This window comes from Rhincodon typus, chromosome 10 (assembly GCF_021869965.1).
Source record: "Rhincodon typus isolate 14 chromosome 10, sRhiTyp1.1, whole genome shotgun sequence".
Classification (NCBI taxonomy): domain Eukaryota; kingdom Metazoa; phylum Chordata; class Chondrichthyes; order Orectolobiformes; family Rhincodontidae; genus Rhincodon; species Rhincodon typus.
This window is the reverse complement of record NC_063341.1, coordinates 1341805-1363480: the sequence shown is the minus strand read 5'-3', so window position 1 is coordinate 1363480 and position 21676 is coordinate 1341805. Positions and strand designations below refer to the sequence as shown.

The 21676-nt window shown below is 46.7% G+C and overlaps 1 gene segment (V, D, J or C); it reads left to right on the top strand.

The window, feature by feature from the left end:
- The first annotated feature begins 21464 nt into the window (after positions 1-21464).
- The window catches only part of LOC109926246, a 10147-nt gene continuing 9935 nt past the window's right edge, over positions 21465-21676 (top strand). The window contains 1 exon segment of the C gene segment in view: positions 21465-21596. Within this exon segment, the coding sequence occupies positions 21465-21596 (132 nt within the window).

Below are 21676 nucleotides of genomic sequence, written 5' to 3'. Positions count from 1 at the left end.
CTCCCTTATTGATTTTTAGAACTTTTTTTTTTATCTTCAGCTTTTGGCATTACTAGCTGAACTAGGATTCATTGCCCAATCCTGGTTGCTCAAAGGCAGTTAAGAGCCAACCACATTACTGTGGGTGTGCAGTCACATGTAGCCCAGACCAGGTGAGAAAGGCAGTTTCCTTCCCAAAATGGCATTCGTGAATCAATGATTTTTATGATGATTTATGATCACCATGGGACTCTTAATTCCAGATTTGTTTTATATTAATTTCAAATTCCACCATCTACTGTGACAGAATATGTTCCCTCGAACATTCCTGGTATCTCTCGATTAATGGTCTAACAATTAAGTGCCATCACCTCTCCAAATCCCTCATAATCACCCTTCTCTCACACACTCTGCTTTCACGCTCACTGCCACTCTCTGACTTTCTCGTCTCTCTCTCTCTCTCTCACTCTCATAGTCCTTTCACACTCACTATTACTCTGTCTTTCCTCTCTCTCTCTTTCTCTCTCTCTGTCTCCAAGGAAATTTGACAAATTGGATCCAGAATTTGCTGAGTGCAGGGAAGCAGAGGATGATTGTTGAGGAGTATTTTTCTGACTGGAAATCTGTGTCCAGTGGGGTACGACAGGAGTCAATATTTTGGCTCTTGCTGGTTAGTAGTTTATATCAAAGATTTAGTTTTGAATGTAGGAAGGTTGATCAGTAAGTTCATAGATGGTACAAAATTGGTGAGTGGTAAATCATGAAGAGGAGGGACTCGGATTACTGGAGTATAGAGACGGACTGGATAGATGGGCTGATCAGGGGCAAAAGGAATTCAATCTGGATAAATGTGAGGTGATGCACTTGGGCAGGACAAACAAGGCAAGGGGATACATGATGGACGGTAGGACTCTGGGAAGCACCGAGGGTCAGGTGTGCAGGTACACCAGCCCCTTAGAGTGTCAGGGCAGGCAAATAAAATGGCTAAGAAGGTGTATTGGATACTTACCTTTATTAGCCAAGGTATGGAATTTAAGGACAGACAGGTTATGCTGGATCTGTTTAAATAGTCAATTAGGCCACAGCGAGAGTATTGTGTGCAGTTCAGGAATCCACATTATAGGAGAGGTGTGATATCACTGCAGACGATGCAGAGGAGATTTACCAGGATGTTGCCTGGGCTGGAGAGTTTCAGTTCTCGAGTCATTGAGTCATACAGCACGGAAGCAGACCCTTCGGTCCAACCAGTCCACACTGACCACATTCCCAAACTAAACTAGTCCCACCTGACTACGATTGGCCCATATCCTTCCAAACATTTCTTTTTCATGAACTTACCCAAATGCCTGTTAAACCTTATACCCACAAACACCGCTTCCTCTGAAAAGTTCATCACACACACAAACCACTCTATGTGGAAAAAAACTTGCCCCTAGTGTCTTTTATAAACCTTTCTCCTCTCACCTTAAAAATAAGCGCCCAGTCTAGAAATGTCCCACCCGAGGGAAAAGACATGTGCCATTCACCTTATCTATACCCCTCTTTTATAAACCTCTATAAGGTCACCCCTCAACCTCCTATGCTTCAGTGAAAAACGTCCCAGCCTATCCAACATCTCCTTATAACTCAAACTCAGTTATGGAGAGTGGATGTTGTCAGAATTGGTTAAAGTGATGATGGCTGCTGCAGTTGAATGTCCTGCTGACAGTTCCAGCCTTCCACACACAGAATAGGGAAGTGAGAAATGTAGGAACGTCCTGTCAGGGTCCATGGAACTATCCCTCAGGAGGGGAGAGGTAATGTTCAGGGTCCTGAGCTCCATTTTCCAGCCCAGGTAGTTTGTCTCCCAATGAATGAATGAGATGCCAGTTTAGAACCCAGATTAGGGGCAGTCTCATTCTGTGGACCCAGGTCTACAAGAGGGAATTGGAGATCGAGCTGAAAAGGAAAGATTTGCTGGGTTATGGGGAGAGAGAGGGCAGTGGGACGAATTGGGTCACTCCCAAACACAATGGGCTGAATGGCCTCCTCCTGTGCTGTAAGATTGTGCAGACGGTTCACAGTTTTCTCCCGTCTCAGTAACAAACATCCAGCTGCTCCGAGCTCCTCCTTTCACTTCCTCTGTTGGTGAAGTTTCAACCTTGCGATCTGACAGGCTTTGCAGTTATTTTTTACACTGGGGCTTTCTGCTGTGGTCAGAATCTCTAATAATAAGTGTCCAATCAGTGACAATCACAGCAGCTAAGAGCAGTCAGGACTGAGGAGCCAGGCTCACTGGGAAACACTTTGGGAAGATCAAAGCCATCCTCTTCAGCTCCCGGTACAAACTCCATCCCTCTCCCTGAGCACTGTCTGCTGCTCAACTAAAGTCTTGTGTTTACCCTGCCTTCTCCTGTTAGAATTTTACCAGTGTCAATGTGATTCTCCTCAATCTTCTAAACTCCAGCGAATATAGTCCTAACCGATACAGTTTACCATCAGATGTAAGTGCTGTCATCCCAGGAATCAGTCTGGTAAACCTTCGCTGCCCTCCCTCCACAGTCAGAACATCCTTCCTCAGGTAAGGAGACCGAAACTGCACACTATAGAATCATAAAATCACGCAGATTACACGCAGTGTAGGTGGGGAGTTACCTACACCCACCTTTACCGGCTCCATCCCGCCTCTTTGACCTGTCCGTCTCCTCTCCACCTATCTTCTCCTCTATCCATCTCCTATCCGCCTCCCCCTCTCTCCCTATTTATTTCAGAACCCCCTTCCCCTCCCCCATTTCTGAAGAAGGGTCTAGGCCCAAAACATCAGCTTTCCTGCTCCTCTGATGCTGCTTGGCCTGCTATATTCATCCAGCTCTACACCTTGTTGTCTCAGATTCTCCAGCATCTGCAGTTCCTACTATCTCTGAAACTTTTTAAAGGCTGTGAGGTTTCTCACCTCAACTACCCTCCCAGGCAGTGCATTCCAAACCCAACCTCCCTCTGGGTGAAACCCTGCTCCTCAACAACCCTCTAAAGCTCCTGTCTTCCACATTTAATGTGAGCCAACTTGTTATTGACTCTCCGACTAAGGGGAACAGCTGCTTTCTATCCACCCTGTGCATTCCCCTCATAACCTTATACCCCTCGATCAGCAACCCCCTCCACCTTCCCTGCTCCAAACAAAACAACTTGACCTTACCCAGCCTCACTTTACATCTGAAATGCTCCATCCCAGGCAACATTCTGGTGAATCTCCTCTGCACCCCCTCCAGTACAATCACATGCTTCCTATAGTGTGGTGACCAGAACTGCACACAGTGCTCCAGCTTTGGCCTAACCAAAGTTCTGTACAGCTCCACCATAACCTCCCTGGTCTTATAGTCTATACCTGAAATGATAAAGGTAAGTGTCCCATTTTCCCTTCATAACGGCCCTATAAACCTATTATACCTTCCAAAGTGCATCACCTCACATTTATCAAGGTTAAATTCCATCTGCCTCAGATCTGCCCATCTGACCAATCTGGTTATATCCTCCTGGAACTGAAGACCTTCTTCCTCGCTGTCAACCATCCGCCAATCGTTGTGGCATCTACAAACCTGGTTATCAGAACCCCACCTCTCGCCTCTCACATTCTCATCTACATTGTTTGTATATATCACAAACAATAAGGGACCCAGCACTGATCCCTGGGGTATGCCACTGCATACTGGATCCAGTCACACAAACAGTTTTGTGCACCCACCCTGTGTCTCCTGTCCCTGAGCCAGTTTTGGATTGAATTCTCCAGGTGTGATCTCACTAAAGCCCTGTACAATTGCAGCAAGACATCCCTGCTCCTGTACTCCAATCCTCTCACTATGAAGACCAACATACCATTTACCTTTTTCACCACCTGCTGCACCTGCATGCTTGCTTTCAGTGACTGCTGTACAGGGACACCCAGGTCTCATTGCACCTCCCCATTCCCAATCTATCACCATTCTGATAATAATCTGCCTTCCTGTTTTTGTAACTAAACTGGTTAATCTCACATTTATCCATATTGCACTTCATCTGCCCCTCACTCAACTTGTCCAAGTCACACTGAACCATCTCTGCATTGTCTTCACAGCTCACCTACCACCCAGCTTTGTGTTATCTGCAACCATGGGGATATTATTCATAAGTTCCCTCATCTGAATCATTAACATATATTGTGAATAGCTGCGGCACCCTTTCAGAAAAAGGCCCATTTATTCCTACTCTGTTTCCTGTCTGCCAATCTGTTCTCTATCCCCGTCAGTACACTGTCCCCAGTCCCATGAACCCTAATTTCATACACTAATCTGTTCTGTGGGATTTATCAAAAGCCTTCTGAGAGTCCAAATAAACCACATCTACTGGCCTCCCCTTATCAAATCCACTTGTTACATCGATATTGAGGGAGAGGAGGGGGAGAGGGAGACCAAGTGAGAGACAAAGAAAGGGAGAGACAGACAGAGAGTGATGGAGAGAGGGAGAGAGTAGGGAGTGACGGATAAGAAGAGCTACGAAGAGGGACAGAGAGAGGCAAAGAGAAGGAGATGGAGAGGGAGAGACAGCAAGAGGGAAAAGGTGAGAGAAAGAGAGAGAGAAACAAAGAGAGAAGGAGATAAAAAAGGAGGGATGGAGAGAGAGGGAGAGGGAATTAGTGACTGGGAGCCATCTGCTGGCCATGTCTGAGGGAAGGAGACTTATTCCAATTATATCGAACCTTGGTGAGGCCACACCTGGAGCACTTGTCCTGTTTCAGTCTATCTCCAGGATAGACTGACCTTGGAAGGAGTGCAAAGATTCACCAGGCTGATTCCTGGGATGAGGGGATTTGCGATGAGGAGAGTTTGAGTGGCCTCAGACATTATTCCCTGAAGTTTATTGGAGCAGGTTGGAGGGGCTGAATGGCCTCCTGCTCTACCTATTCCTTCTGTTTTGATGATGGTGTGAGTGTGTGTTGATGAGAAATGGGGTCCTTCTGTTGAAACTGCTCCTGATTTAATGATGGAGCTGGAAACCAGGAAAAGCTGCAGAAGCTTCAGTTTCTAACCAAAAACTGCCCACTCAGCCTCTTGGACAACATGAGCTGGTTTCCTGTGCCCAGCACTGACACCCCCTCCCTCCCTCTCTCTCTCCTGGACTAGTCTCCGTCTGATTGGTTTCTCATTGTTACATTTTCCCAGTTCTGGAAGAGATTCCCCTCTCAGATCCAGCATTCCCACTCATTCCCAAACCCCGACCTGAGATCCCCAATGATCCGGAATGAGCCTGTTCCTGTCTGATATCGAGTCCAATGATGATGTTTCACTGGATCCCTTGCTGCAGGGAAAGGATCAGCCAGGGTCCAGTGTTTGCTGTCGAGGGTTCAATCATCCAGAGCAGTCTCCAGCCAGAACACCGTTCATCTCAGATACAAACCTCCTTGAACACCATCACTGTATCTCTGAGCTCCATCTCTCTCTCTCTTTCTCTCTCTCAGGTCCATCCCTCCCTGCATTTGTTTTGCTGGGAGTCTGATCTGAGCCAGTTCCAGTGAATCCCATGAAGAATAATGACAGGATATTTAGAGTGTAAGTTTGTTGATGTAAATGTGAACCATTGCTGCAAAGACATTACAGGTGGTTTGTACAGACAGCAAAGCCCAAACCAGAGCATTGTGACACTAAACACAGAGGTAATGAAAGATTCAATAGAACGGTTATTGATGTGATTCTCGGAGATGTGCCATTATTCCAATTACAAGCGACTCTTTCCCAGTGAAGGTCCATCCTGCTGAATATTAAATACAGCTGGGCTTTGGAGAAATATTGTGCAGATGGTGTGTAATGTGAGGGAGGGTGACCTTGTTCACTTTGGCAGTAACTCACTGACATGTGGCTGGAGCGATCTCATGTGTAAATGGCATCATGTGACATTGTAGAATCCATTAGGTGTGACAAATGCAGAAATTTCCATTGTTCTTCTTGTCAGCGAGTACTTTTCAATATCCTTTTAACAAATCAATTTTATAAAAGTGATACAGTACCAACCATATCAATGTAATCTTCTTGTCTGGGAATAGGGTGTAAATCCATCCTTGTGACTACATTCACTTTCCTACAGTCTACACAGAATCTAATTGAACTATCTGGTTTAGGAATCAATACTACAGGAGAACTCCAATTACTCTGGTAGTTCAATCAATTGATTCTCCAACACATATGAATTTCCTTTTTTACTTTGGCCTGTTTCTCTGGATTTAACCAAAATGGATTTATTTTATCGGGTCTGAATTACCTACACCCATGTCATCATCGACTAATGTGGTACATCTAAGTGTACCTTTAAAACACTGTGCATAGGAGCAGTATTAGGCCATTCAGCCTGCTCTGCCATTCAATCCTGGCTGATATGCTTCTAAAATTCTCCTGCCTTCACCGCGTTACCCTTATTCCCCTTACTGATCACAAACCTATCTATCTCTGTCTTAAATACACTCAATGACTTGGCCTCTACAGCTGTCTGTGGTAATGAGTTCCACAGATTCACCACTCTGTCTGATGAAGATCCCCCATATCTCAGTTCCAATGTATTGTCCCTTCTCTCTGAGGCTGTGCCCTCGGGCCCTAATCTCTCATCCTTGTGGAAACATCTTCTCCACATCCACTCTATCTAGGCCTCTCAGGATTCTGCAAGTTCCAATAAGATTCCCCTTCGTCCTTCTAAATTTCATTGAGTACAGGCCCAAGGACCTCAATCACTCCTGATACAAACTTCTTTGTGTTCTCTGAGCAATCTCATTCTATCTCTCTGTTGATCCTTCAGCAGATACACAAATACAGTGTCTGAATTCTCTAATATCTCTGCATTTGTTCATCTAATAGTAGGAAGTTCACTTTGGGAATTGTCCAATTTTCTTTGGATCTCATTCCTTTTCTCATCCCCTCCTCAACTACACTCATTACTTGACACACCTGTGCACGACTGAATGGTTCCTCAAAAACTGGGAGAGGAATTAAGGAGATAGTAGGAACTGCAGATGCTGGAGAATCTGAGATAACAAGGTGTAGAGCTGGATGAACACAGCAGGCCAAGCAGCATCATAGGAGCAGGTCAGCCTTTCTGAAGAAGGGCCTAGGCCCAAAACATCAGCCTTCCTGCTCCTATGATGCTGCTTGGCCTGCTGTGTTCATCCAGCTCTACACCTTGTCATCTCAGAGGAATTAAGGATGCTGGTTTCATCACGTTTACCTGCAACTTGACAAGTATGACACGTTTTATAAAATTGAACCACATCTTTCTACAATGTTGGCTGGGTAAAATATGTGTTTCTGGACACCTGTGTTTTCCAAATCCCCACGTGTCCTGCCATGTGCCCCTCACAATATCTCCCTACGATAGCTAGGCGGTACCACCAGCTGATGTCTAACTGACCATTCTTCATCTGCGGGCCTATGAGGGGGAGGGGCTCCACTTCCCCATTCTGAAGATAATAGCACTCTGTAACTCCTTCAGCCTTGACCTCAGTATGAGCTGACTGTGCTCATTTATTTCAAACAGGATCTGTTTTTGGGATCTGCTGTAATTAGGGACGTCATACCAAACACTCCACCTGGATTATCTTCACCCATTCGGAAAGTTTCAGCTCTCCTTTCACTTGCTTGTGGTGTCACATCAACCCTTATTGATGGATTGTGTTTAACCATTGCCCTGGTTACCACACACAAAGGAGAGAGACCAGGAAGCTGTTCATGTCATTGTTCTGTTTCTTGGGCCTCCTTTGGACATTCTGTAATTATCGGTGAAGCTACTATCTTTAGTCCTGACAAATCATGGCCCAGAAAGAAATTGACTGCCTCAACAGGGAATGTTTTTCCCACTCCGATAATTACTTCTCCTGATAACAAATCACATTCCAGTTGTACTTTATAGAATCGATCCGGAATATATTCTCCACAAATCCCTTTTATTGTTACCTTAGCTCTCATTGAGCTCTCTGGAGTGAAAATTGATTCTTTCTCCAGTAAAAGTGATTGTGTTCCCCCTGTATCTCTCAGTTTGGTTCTGGGTTTAGCTAATTCACCTGAAGAAAAAGGAGTCACCATTCCTTTTGATAAAAATCCTGTCGCCTCTCATCTACCTTACAGCTTCCTTTACTAATGACAGAATTCACCTCCCACTTTTTTGTTATAGTTAGAGCCTGCTCTGTGGGATTATCTTTTTGTGTTCTCTTCTGACTTATTTTTACTAACTCCTATAAATCCCATGGGTCTACCTCACAACTTCCAACATTCCGAATGCACATGGCCCAACTTATTCCACGAGAAACATTTAAGCTTCCGAATATCACCTCCACCCTCAGCAATTTCCTTCTTAATCTGAGAAGGAGTTCTCAGGCTGTTCCCTGCTGTCCATTCTCTCCCCTGGCTACCTGCATTCCTTACACTCTCCCATTTTTAATTTTTCCCCCATTTCTGGGGCTGACAGGATAAAGGTTTCAAACCATCAGCCATTGTAGTTGCTTGTCTTGCTGTTATTCCCCTTTGGTCTTCTGTATGAATTGTGATTCCTAAAGGGAAGGAAGTTTTAAATTCTTCTCAAAGAATAATTTATCTGACAGCATCGTGAATATTCCCAGCCTTTAACTTGTGCCCTCTAGTCTAAGACACATCTGTCATGGGGTAAAGATTCTCATGACTTACTTTGTCCATGCCTCTCATAATTCTGCATATCTATATCTATAGGCTTGTACACTAAGATCCCTTTGTTTTTCAGTAAGCCCAGGGACCTACCATTCATTGTGTTTGTCCTTCCCTTCTCAGACCTCCCAAAATGCATCACTTCACACTTATCAGGATTAAATTCCATCTGGGTTGCTCTGCCAAATTTACCAGCTGATCAATATCAGAAGATACCTTGAGACCATCCTCCTCACTATTACCAACACCATTAATTTTTGTGTCTGACTTCACTCCCTAGGATTAGATCTGGCATTGACCCGTCTCCAGTGGAAATAGTAACGTGTCGGCACAAAAGCTCTCCTGGATGGACTTTAAAAATTTCACCCCACCTCATCCCTTCACACAAAGGCAATCCTAGTTAATGATAGCAAAGTTGAAATTCCCTACTAATATAACCCCATTCCTCTCACACCTCTCTGTGATTTGCCTACATATCTGCTCCTCTATCTCACACTGATTATTGGGGGACCTGTAGTATAATCCCAGTGAAGTAATTGGCCCGTTTTTATTTGCAAGCTCTAATGAGATGGCCTCATTTGAAGACCCATCTAAGACACCCTCCCTTATGACTGCAGAGATGGTCTCCTTTATCAGTAATGCAATGCCCCATCTCTATTACGTCTACCCTATTCTGCCTGAAACTTGTATGGAATTCTATGAAACTGTGGAATGTTGAGTTGCCAGTCCTGTCCTTCCTTCAATCATGTCTCAGTGGTTGCAGCAATAACATATTCCCACATTCTGATCAATGCTCTAAGCTCATCCACCTTACCAGTCAGGCTCCTTGTATTGAAATAGATACAGTTTAGCTTTCTGGTCCTCCCAAAGTCATTATCCTACTTATATCTTCCTGATATTTTTCTGCCTGTGTAGTCCTCACTGTCCCATGAGAGGAAACATCCTCTCAGCATTCACCCTGTCAAGCCTCTTAATAATTCTATATATTTTAATGAGATTGCCTCTCATTCTTCTAAACTCAGGAGCAGATTTCAAACCTGTTTGACCTTTCTTCATAAGACGGCCCCTCCACATTAAGGATCATCCTGTGTACCTTCTCTGATCTGCCTCCAGTGAAATGATACATTTTTATGTCATCTGTAAATTTGGCTACAGTACATTCACTTGCTTCCTCCAAGTCATTAATATATATTGTAAACAGTTGCTGTCCCAGCACAGATCCCTGTGGAACACCACTGGTCACAGGTCACCAACTTGAACACGAACTCTCTATCCCCACTCGTTATTTCCTGCCCATTCGCAAGTTCTGTATCCGTGCCAATATACTATCTCCAAAACCGTTGGCTCATATGAGTTAACCTTCTGTGAGGTACTTGTCAAACACCTTCTGGAAGCCCAATTACTTTTATTTTTATTATTTTAGGTGTTATTTCAGGAGTTATTTTAATATTTTTATTGTTATTATTCCTTCATAATTGATTCTAATATTTTTCAAACAATAGATGTTAATGTAATAGGCCACATTACTCACATTTTAGTCAATGTAAAGAATATATTTCTATCCATGTCATCTCTGCCCCTCAAAATCTTATAGCCCTCTATCAGGTCCCTTCTCAACCTTCACTGCTCCAAGGAAAACAACCCCAGCCTTTCCAATCTTTCCTCATAGCTCAGACCCTCCAAGCCAGGCACCATCCTGGGAAATCTCCTCTGCACCCCCTCGAGTACAATCACATCCTTCCTATAACGTGGTGACCAGCACTGTACACAATACTTCAGTTGTGGTCTAACCAGTGTTTTATACAGTTTCAGCATAACCCCCTGCTCTTATATTCTAATAAAGTCCATATCCCATTTGTCTTCTGAGCCACCTTATCTCCCTGTCCTACTACCTTCAGGAATCTGTGGATATACACACCGAGCTCCCTCAGATCTTCAGTACAGTTTTGAGCCCTCTCTACCTGCCGTAAACTTCCCCTTTTTTCCTTCTCCAATCCTGTCCATCCTTTGTGTGTGGGTTCCCTGGTCTTGTTGGTCCCACCCTTCCACTTTTCAGGAATATGTTGGCCCTGCACTCTTACTGTTTCCTATTTGAAAGATTCCCAATGCTCCGATGTGGATTTTCCTACAAGGAGCTGTTCCCAGTCCACTTTGGCCAGCTCCTGCCTCATCAATGGCTCTGGAGCCACATGTAGGTCAGACAGATGTAGGACAGTAGATTTCCTTCCTTGATGGACATTCGTGAACCTGATGGGTTTTTAAGACAATCATCAATGGTTTCATAGTCATCACTGGATTCATCATGTTTTACAGCTCGAAAAGAGACCCTTCAGCCCAACATCAATCAGCTGCCTCCACTCATCCCACAGTATGTGTGTGAGAGAGTGTGTGTGTGTTAATGTGCGTGTGTATGTGAGTGTGTATATGTTGATGTGTGTGTGCGTGTATGTTGATGTGCATACATGTGTGTGTGCGTTTGTGTGAGTAAGCGTTTGTGTGAGCGTGTTAATGTGAGCGTGTGAATGTGTGTGTGTGTGCATTTGTCTGTGTGTGTGTGTGTGTGTCTGTGTGCATGTGTGTGTCTGTTGAAACTGTTTGAGTGATCTCGGGATTCAGACCTGGGAATATCATTTAAAGTAGGGGAATTTGAGTTCAGAACACATTCCTGGGATTTCTGGAACAGGAGGAGGCCATTCAGAATGTTCACTGGGAAAGAGTTGTATGTAATTAGAATAATGACACTTCTCTGAGAATCACATAAATAACTGTTTTTATTGAAGCTTTCATTAGCTCTGTGCTTAGTGACACAATGCTCTGGTTTGGGCTTTGCTGTCTGTACAAACCATCTGTAATATCTTTGCTGTAATGGTTCACATTTGCATGTGAAACAAACTTACACTCTAAATATCCCGTCATTATTTTTTTTTTCCTTTATTCATTCATGGGATGAGGGCATCGCTACATTTATTGCCCAGAGGGCAGTTAAGAGTCAATCACACTGCTGTGGGTCTGGAGTCACATGTAGGCCAGACCAGGTAAGGATGGCAGTTTCCTTCCTTAAAGGACATTAGTCAACCAGATGGGTTTTTCCTGACAATGGGCAATGGATTCATCGTCATCATTGGATTCTTAATTCCAGATATTTATTGAATTCAAATTCTACCATATGCCATGGTGGGATTCAAACCTGGGTTCCCAGAATGCTATCTGGGTCTCTGGAATAACATTCCAGCAATAATACCTCTAGGCCATTGTCTCCCCATGGGATTCTCCATGGGATTCATTAGAATTGGCTCAGATCAGACTCTCAGCAGTTCAAATTGAAGGAGGGATGGAGTTCAATGAGAGAGAGAGAGCGAGTGTGTGTGTGTGTGTGTGTGAGAGAGAGATGGAGCTCAGAAGATTAATGGTCTGGCTAGAGACTGCTCTGGATGAATGAACCCCCGACAGCTAACACTGGGCCCTGGCTGATCCTTTCCCTGCAGCAAGGGATCCAGTGGAATGTCGTCATTGTACTCGATATTAGACAGGAACAGTCCACTCTGGCTAATAGGGGATCTCAGGCTGGGTTTTGGGAGTGAGCGGGAGTCCTGGATCCGAAAGTGGAATCTCCTCCAGAACCGGGAAAATGTAATAATGAGAATCCAATCAAACAGAGACTAGTCCAGGAGGGAGGGAGGGAGGGGGTGTCGGTGCTGGGCACAGGAAACCAGCTCATGTTGTCCAAGAGGCCGAGTGGGCAGTTTCTGGTTAGGAACTGAAGCTTCTGCAGCTTTTCCTGGTTTCCAGCTCCATCATTAAATCAGGAGCAGTTTCAACAGAGGGACCCCAGTTCTCATCAACACACACTGACACCATCATCAGAACAGAAGGAACAGGGACAACAGGATGCCATTCAGCCCCTCCAACCTCTTGTCTCTCTCTCTCTCTCTCACTCTCTTTCCCTCTCTCTCTCTCTCTGTCTCTTAATCTCGATGCTGACTTGTACCTGTGAAGGGGTTCTCTGGGGGTCAGTGTTTAATGGAAGGGGCTGGGTGTCAGTATATTTTCGATGCTGTAGGGTTTATGAGCTTCGGGGGAAGGGGATACAGGCTCCGTTCTTTGCCATCAGGCAGTGATGCCTGTCCCAGTGTGTCAGACTGTGATGCTGTTGTTTGCTGGCACTGACACTATGATATCGATTGCAATGGCACTCAGTGTGACAGGAGGTTACGTGGCTTGATCAGTGGTGAGGGAGGAGCAGACTGAACAAGGAGCTGCAATCATCAGTCACTGTCGTAAACCTTCACACAGCCCACACCATCCGGAAACTTCTTCACCAAAGATTCTTTCAGCTCCTCCATGACAGCCCTGGAGCTGAAAAGGGAAAAAGAGAAAGACATCTTTTCGAGAGGCTCCTGGATACAATGGACGCTGTGCATTCCCCACTAATGACATTCCGTCCATTCACATTGAACTCATTGTTGAAGCTGCAGCCCAGCTCCTGTTCCTATTCGTATGTTTCAGTAAAGGAGACAGAGAAGGCTCCAGCACAGGAGGAGGCTGTTCAGCCCCTCGTATCAGTGCTAACTGTTTACTCACCTCATTCACAATGAACATCTCTGGCGAATGTCTGTTGTCGGGAAGTGATCGAATCTGTTTTTAGAGACAGAATGACTGACAAATATGAACTGATCAGAGAGAGTCAGCATGGATTTAGAAAGGATCAGACATCTTTAACTAACCTGGATAGTGAGGAAGGAGGAAGTAATTGGACAGGAGTTATAGGTTCTGCAATTGCATGGGACAGTGCCGTGGGGATGTGGGGGCGAGTTGGGAGTAAAGGAAGAGTGGACCAGGCTGTGCCCATTGGAACAGTCCCTGCGGAATGCTGACAAGGAAGGGGAGGGGAATATGTGTCTGGTGGTGACAGAAATGGCAGCTAATCATCCTCTGGATGTGGAGGTTGGTGGAGTGGGAAGCGAGGACTAGGGAGCCCTATCTATATTGTGGAAGGTAAGAGAAGCGGTGAGGGCGGAAGTGCAGGTTGGACTCTGTTGAGGATCCTGTAAACTACGGCGGTGGTGAATCCTTGATTGAAGAAAAAGGTGGACATTTCTGAGGACCCCCACGGAGTGTAGAATCATCAGAACAGATGTGACAGAGATGGAGAAACTGGGAGAATGGGATGGAGTCTTTACAGGATGTGAGGATGTGCAGTCCAGGGAACCGTGAGGTTGGTAGGTTTGTCGTGGATATCGGTGGCCAGCCTATCCCCAGAAATAGAAACAGATGTTGAGGGATCAAGGGAAGGGTGGAGTCAGAGATGGACCCAATGAAGGTGATAGCAGGATGGAAATTGGAAGTGAAATTGATAAACTTTTCCAATTCTAGACAAGAGAGGGAAGCAGCACTGATGATGCCATCGATGTACCGGAGAAAGAATTGTGGGTGGAGGCTGGAGTAGGGCTCGAATAAGGAAGTTCCACGTACCCTACAGAGACACATGTAGAAACGTGGCCCATGCGGGTACCCATGGCTACTGCTTTGACCTGGGAAAATGGGAGGAGTTAAAGGAGAAGTTGTTCAAAGTGAAGATGAATTCGGCCATGCAGAAGGGGGTGGTGGTGGATAGGGATGGTTCAGGCCTTTTTTCCACGAAGAAGAGGAGAGCACTGAGACCATCCTGATGGGGGACAGATGTGTAAGGGGATTGCACGTCCATTGTGAAGGGGAAACGGCTGGAGCCCGCAAACTGGGAATTCATAAAGTGTCTGAAGAATGATGGATGTAAATGGGATGGGACTGGACAAGGGGAGGAAAGAATCGAGTGGAGACAGGAAGAGATAAGGCCTGAGGAGCAAGAACAGGCCGGGTAGTCCCGTTTGTGGATTTTGGGAAGAAGGTAGAAGCAGGCGGAATGGATTTGGGGTCTATGTGCTTGGAGGCTGTGGGGAAGGTGAGGGGTGAGCCCCAGATTTATGCTGAGGATTAGTGACCATCATTGACACAATGGCCAGATGTTCAATGGTCGGCCATAGTCCAAGGGGAGATAGGAGGAGGTGTCCGAGAGCTGGCACTCAGTCTCTCCAATGTAGAGAATGGAGCATGTACACCAGCTTTTCCTTGCTACTACTAGTTTTAACAAAGGGTCATTGGACCCGAAACGTTAACTCTACATTCTCTCCACAGACACTGCCAGACTTGCTGAATTTCTCCAGCAATTTCTGCTTTTACTTTTAAACTGAGCTCAAGAGGTATTCTTCACGCAAGGGGATTGAGGCTTATGGAACAAGCTGGGGAGATGGAGGTCTTCAGGTACAGAGCGGCCAGGATCAAGCTGCATGGTGGAACAGGCTCGAGGGGCAGAATGGCCTCCTGCTGTTCCTATATTCTTAATCCCACCAGCTCTGCTCTCTCCCCACAGTCCTGTATTCTCTCCAGATTCTCATCTTTATCGACTGCAATTTGAATAAAAACCTGAGGCTTCCATTGCCCTGAGGCTGCTGAATGTTTGGTGAATTCTCCATTTTCGTCTCTCTCTAGTTTTTAGTTCCCTAACACTGTTGATCATTTCCATTCAAGGCTTTATCAACCTGAACTTCCACTGTAAAGGAATGATGGCATTGGAGCTGAGCTCCCTCTGCTCCTCCACATCCTAACCCATCTTTTCACCACTTTTCCTGTCAAAGCCCATCAGCTCCAACTGCTCCCCATTGAACTGTGTCAGTCTGCTCTCTGTCACTTCCCTCATCCCCAATTCCTCTCCCCAAGTCTTTGACTCTTCTCCTTGCTGTTTGTGAAGCCTCTCCTCCTGTGTAGTCAGCACTTTCTAATTCTCGGGGGCAGTAGCTGATCTTTGTGATGTGGAGGATGTGGGGCTCAGATCAGCCTCAAAGTTGAGGCCAAGGTTGTAAAGAGTCTGGTTGAGCAGCAGACAGTGCTCAGGGAGAGGGATGGAGTTTGTCCTGGCGGCTGAAGAGGATGGCTTTGATCTTCCCAAAGTGTTTCCCAGTGAGCCTGGCTCCTCAGTCCTGACTGCTCTTAGCTGCTGTGATTGTCACTGATTGGACACTTATTATTAGAGATTCTGACCACAGCAGAAAGCCCCAGTGTAAAAAATAACTGCAAAGCCTGTCAGATCGCAAGGTTGAAACTTCACCAACAGAGGAAGTGAAAGGAGGAGCTCGGAGCAGCTGGATGTTTGTTACTGAGACGGGAGAAAACTGTGAACCGTCTGCACAATCTTACAGCACAGGAGGAGGCCATTCAGCCCATCGTGCCTGTGAATGACCCAATTAGTCCCACTGCCCCTCTCTCTCCCCATAACCCAGCAAATCTTTCCTTTTCAGCTCGATCTCCAATTCCCTTTTGTAGACCTGGGTCCACAGAATGAGACTGCCCCTAACCTGGGCTCCAAACTGACATCTCATTCATTCATTGGGAGTCAAACTGCCTGGGCTGGAAAATGGAGCTCAGGATCTTGAACATTCCCTCTCCCCTCCTGAGGGACACTTCATATGTTTTTTTAGATTAACTCATGGGCTGTGGGCATCGCTGGCTGGGCCAAGATGTTTTATCCATCCCTAGCTCCTGTTGGGACAGGACATACACAGGGATGGTGATGGTGGTGTCTGGGACATTGCCTGTAAGGTCTGATACTGTGAGTATGATTGTTTCAGGCTGTTGCTTGACTAGTCTGTGAGACAGCTCTCCCAAATTTGGCACTAGCCCCCAGATATCAGTAAGGAGGATGGAGCAAGGTAGACAGAGCTGTTTCTGCCGCTGTCTTTCCGGTGCCTAGATCGATGCCGGGTGCTCCATCCGGGTTCATTTCTTTGTTGAGACGTCATCACGATTGATACAACTGAGTGCCTTGCTCGGCCATTTCAGAGAGCAGTTAATAGTCACCCACATTGTTGGGGGGCAGTTCCATGGATCCCGACAGCACATTCCTACCTCCCCCACTTCCCCATTCTATGTACAGGAAGGGCTAAAATTGATGATGATGTTCGACAGCTGCATGATCTTGAATGGGTCCTGTGAACTTCCTCTATGTGCCGAAATCGGCGCAATCAATGTGTTTTACTATATTTGTTTTTCTGTACTTGCTGTTTGTTACACTGCATAAGAGAGAGAGTTTCATTCCGAGTGGTTGGACTTCACCTCAGACCAGGATCACGAATGGTGCCAGGAACGAATCTAAGCCTCGAGGCCAGCCATTGATCAAGGGGACCCTGATGGGCAGAAGGGCCTGAGGCTTATTGTTTTCTTTCCTTACTTTTTCATTCTTTTTATTGACTGAACTGAATAAATGTTCATATTTAAGTAAATTTGTGTTGTCGACTCTTTTCTTAATTACACTTAACTGAAGAACTGCTATGCTGGCACTATCCCCCACCTCTTCCTCTGCTACATTGATGACTGTATCATCGCTGCCTTATGCTCCCCTGAGGAGCTTGAACAGTTCATCAACTTTACTAACACCTTTCACCCCAACCTCAAATTCACCTGGACCATCTCTGATATCTCTTTCTCCTTCCTGGACCTCTCTGTCTCCATCTCTGGCGACCACCTCGAAACCGACATCTATTTCAAGCCCACCGATTCCCACAGCTACCTAGCCTACACCTCCTCTCACCCACCTTCCTGCAAGAATGCGATCCCCTACTCTCAATTCCTCTGCCTCTGCCACGTCTGGTCCCAAGATGGGGTGTTCCACTCCTGCACATCCCAGATGTCCTCCCATTTCAAGGAATGTAACTTTCCCCGTTCGGTGGTTGAAAATGCTCTCGACCGCATCTCTTGCATTTCCCATGCCTCTGCCCTCACATCCCCTCCCACCAACAAAAATAAAGACGGGATCCCCCTTGTCCTCACACACCGCACCCCACCAACCTCCGTATCCAATGTAACATTCTCCGCCACCTGCAATCTGAACCGACAACCAATGAGATGTTTCCCTCCCCACCCCCATTTGCCTTTCATAGGGACCGCTCTCTCTGAGATTCTCTGATCTGCTCCACGCTCTCCACCAACCCCAGCACCTTTCCCTGCAACCGCAGGAAGTGCTACACCTGCCCCTACACCTCCCCCCTCACCTCCAAGGCTCAAACCAAACCTTCCACATTAGACAGGGGTTCACGTGCACATCCGTCAATGTGGTCCACTGCATCCATTGTTCCCAAAGTGGCCTCCTCTCCATCGGTGAGACCAAGCAGAGGCTTGGAGACCACTTTGTAGAGCACCTGTGCTCTGTTTGCGACAAACGACAACAATCTCCGGCCGCGAACCATTTTAACTCCCCCGCTCCCCCCCACAACCCCACTCCGTGGGTGACATGTCCATCCTGGGCCTCCTCCAGTGTCACAATGACACCACTCACAAACTGGAGGAGCAGCACCTCATATTCCGCCTCAGGAGCCTACAGCCCGATGGCCTCAACATGGAATTCACCAGTTTTAAAATCTCCCCACCCTCAGCCTCATCCCGTGACCAACCCTCACTCTCATCCCCACCTCCTTGACCTGACGCAACCTGTCCATCTTCTCTCCCACCTATCCACCCACCTCACTGGCCAATTCCCACCACTGCCTTCCTGCACTCACCTATCACCATCCCACCTACCTTCCCCAGCCGCATCCCTCCTCTGTCTATTTATTTCAGAGCTCCCTACCCCTCCCCCATTTCTGATGAAGGGTCCCAACCCAAAATGTCAATTTTCCTGCTCCTCTGATGCTGCCTGGCCTGCTGTGTTCATCCAGCTCCACACTTTTATATCTTATAACTGCTTGGATGTGCTTTGTGATCCAAGACAGCCTGTCAGCAGGACATTCAACTGCGGGAGCTATCACCCCTCTGCACAATTCTGTCCCCACATGAAATCCACACAAAACCTAAATTCACATAGCGCCTTCAATGTCCAAAACATTCCCAGATGTTTCACAAAGTTGCAGTAAGAGGGATGGGGGAGGGGATAAGGACTTGGTGCAGGAGCAGGATATTCAGCCCCTCGAGCCTGCTCCACCATTGAATACGATCATGGCTGGTCCCATCTCAGCCTCAACTCCACTTTCCTGCCCCCTCTCCATCAGCCTTTAACCCAGTACTCATTAAAAATCTGTCCATCTCCCCCTTGGTGTGAGACAGGGGAGGGATCACTCCATTTCAGACAAGTTGGTGTTTATGGAGCGTGGATGGAAGAAGCTGGGAGAGGACATCGGAGGCATGGAGTTAGGAGGTGGGATGAGCAGGAATAAAAGTTTCTGTGGTTAAGGGGCTGATATAATGCAGAGACAGATAATGTTGTGGAGATGGAAATAAGAGGCCTACGTGATGGAGACAATGTGGAGTTTGAAGGTCAGATCCTGGAGGGTTCAATGGGAAGGAGTCACATGTTTATTGGTCTGTATTTGAGGGCCCAGTGGGAAGGTGGTCCAAGTTTCTCTACTGGGCAGTCCCATGGACTGAATTCCATGTTTACCCGTCACTATTTGAGGGTCCAATGGGACATGGACACCATGGTGGGTGTGGGGCTCAGTTTCTTTCCATTGTAACTGCGAGATGTCCCAGCCCTCATCCCAGTAAAACACCCTGATCCAGAGCCTGACCATGGAAGGGGAAGGAGAGGGGAAGGGATTGGAACATGTTGTCAATGGACAGGATGGGTCAGTGGGTCAGAGCCTGTTCTGCCCCTTCAGCTCACACTGATGGCCTGAGGATCTCCTCTCTCTGCTGGACCTTCATAGGGGAGGCAATGGCATAGTGGTATCATCGCTGGACTGTTCATCCAGAGACATAGGTAATGTTCTAGGGATCCAGGTTCAAATGTGGCCACAGCGGATGGCAGAATTTGGATTTAATAAATATCTGGAATTAAGAGCCTAATGATGATCATGAACCCATTGTCAATTATTGGAAAAGCCGATCTGGTTCACAAATGTTCTTTAGGGAAGGAAACTGCCATCCTTTCCTAGTCTGGCCGACATGTGACTCCAGACCCACAGCAATGTGGTTGACTCTTAACTGCCCTCTGGGCAATGAGGGATGGGCAATAAATGCTGCCTAGCCAGCGACGCCCACATGCCATGAACAACTGAAAGAAAGGTTTGTGTCTAAACCAGTCCCCAGTGAGAATAGACTAACAGCACAGAACTGCCCTTCATTTGACAAGAATCTGTCCATCTTCCTGAGAGAGAGACCAAAGCCTGGTTATGTGGGAAATGGGGCCTTACTCCAGGAGAAGACATGCTTCAGGGGTCAAGGGGTAATATCCATTAGTGGGGCAGAGCAGAGGGAGATGTACCTTGCATTTAACTGTCACCACCTGGGACACTGTGGGAAGAAGACAGAAGCAAGACAGGGAGAGAGATGGAGGGAGAGTGTGAGGGTGTGTGTGAGAGAGAGGGACGTAGGGAGGAGCATCTGAGACAGTGTGAGATATGTGAAGGGACTGAGAGGGAGTTAGAGGTGGGTAGAGCTTGTGAGGTTGAGGGCTAGAGAGAGAGAGAAATGGAGTCTGAGATGGTAAGACTGAGAGAGATGGAGAAAGAGAGAGAGAGAAAGAGACAGGGAGAGAGAAAGAGACAGGGTGAGAGAGAAAGAAACAAGGGTGGGTGTGAGACCAAAGGTGAAAGGAATCAAGAGCCTGAGAAAGAGAGAGAGAGAGACATGATTAGTGCTGAGACAGAATGACAGAGAGGGAGGGAGAGAGACTGTAGTTTGGGAGGCAGAGAGGGAGGAAGAGAGAAAGACAGAGGTATAGAGATGGACAGATAACAGTTTAAGGCTTTTAACTGAAGTGAGAGAGGGAGCAAGTGAGGGAGACAATGAGAGATAGAGGAATAGAGATTCTGAGATCGAGTGAGGAAGTGTGAGTGAGTTGGAAACAGCGGCTAAGAGACAGAGAGAGAGGGAATATAAGAGAGATTAAGTGGGAGAGAGAGATAGAGAGTTAGACATGGCAGGTGTGAGACAGAGAAGGACACAGAGAGAGTGCGATAGAGAGAGAGAGAGAGTGGGGGTTGGTGGGGGGGGGGGGGGGGGGGGGGGGGGGGGGGGAGCAGGGTGGTGGTTCCTGGTCACCACATTATGGGAAGAATGTGATTGTATTTGAGACAGTACAGAGGAGATTTCCCAGGATTCTGCCTGGCCTGGAGAGTCTGAGCTATGAGGAAAGAATGGAAAGGCTGGGGTTGTTTTCCTTGGAGCAGTGAAGATTGAGAGGGGACCTGATGGGGGGCTATAAGATTGTGGAGGAGGGATAGGGAGGATAGGAAGGCATTTTTTCCATGCAGAGAGGGGCTAATATCCAGCGACAGAGATTGAAAGTAACACAGACATAGAAACATAGAAACTAGGAGCAGGAGCAGGCCATTCAGCCCTTTGAATCTGCTTTGGCATTCAATATGATCATGGCTGATCCTCTCTCACAATCCCATTCCCTTCTGTGGGAGAGAATTCCGCAGGTTGACCACCCTCTGAGTGAAGAAATATTTCCTCATCTCAGTCCTAAATGGTCTACCCCGTATCTCCCTGAGACTGTGTCCCCTGGTTCTAGACTCCCCAACCAGGGGAAACCTCCTCCCTGCATCGGGTCTGTCCAGCCCTGTTAGAATTTTATACGTTTCCATCAGATCCCCTCTCATCCTTCTCAACTCGAGTGAATCCAGGCCCAGTCGAGGTAGAGGCTGAGGGGAGAGTTGAGGAGAAATGTTTTCACCCAGAGGGTGGTGGAAGTCTGGGATTCACTACCTGAAAGGCTGGTTATGTCACACACTCTTGGAACATTGGAGCAGGGTTTAGATACTCACTTGTGTTGCTGTAGCCTCCAGGGCTATGGGCCAAGAGATGGAAAATGGGATTAGCGTCATCAGATCTTTTTTGTCCAACACAGACACGAGAGGCCAAGTGGCCTCATTCAATGTTGTTCATGTCAATGACTGTCAGAGGCAGAGAGAGAGAGAGAAGGTAAGAGAGAGATAGAAGAGGAAGTGTGAGGGGCTGACGTGGCTCTCTCTCTGCCTGATGCCATTTACATACTGAGGAAC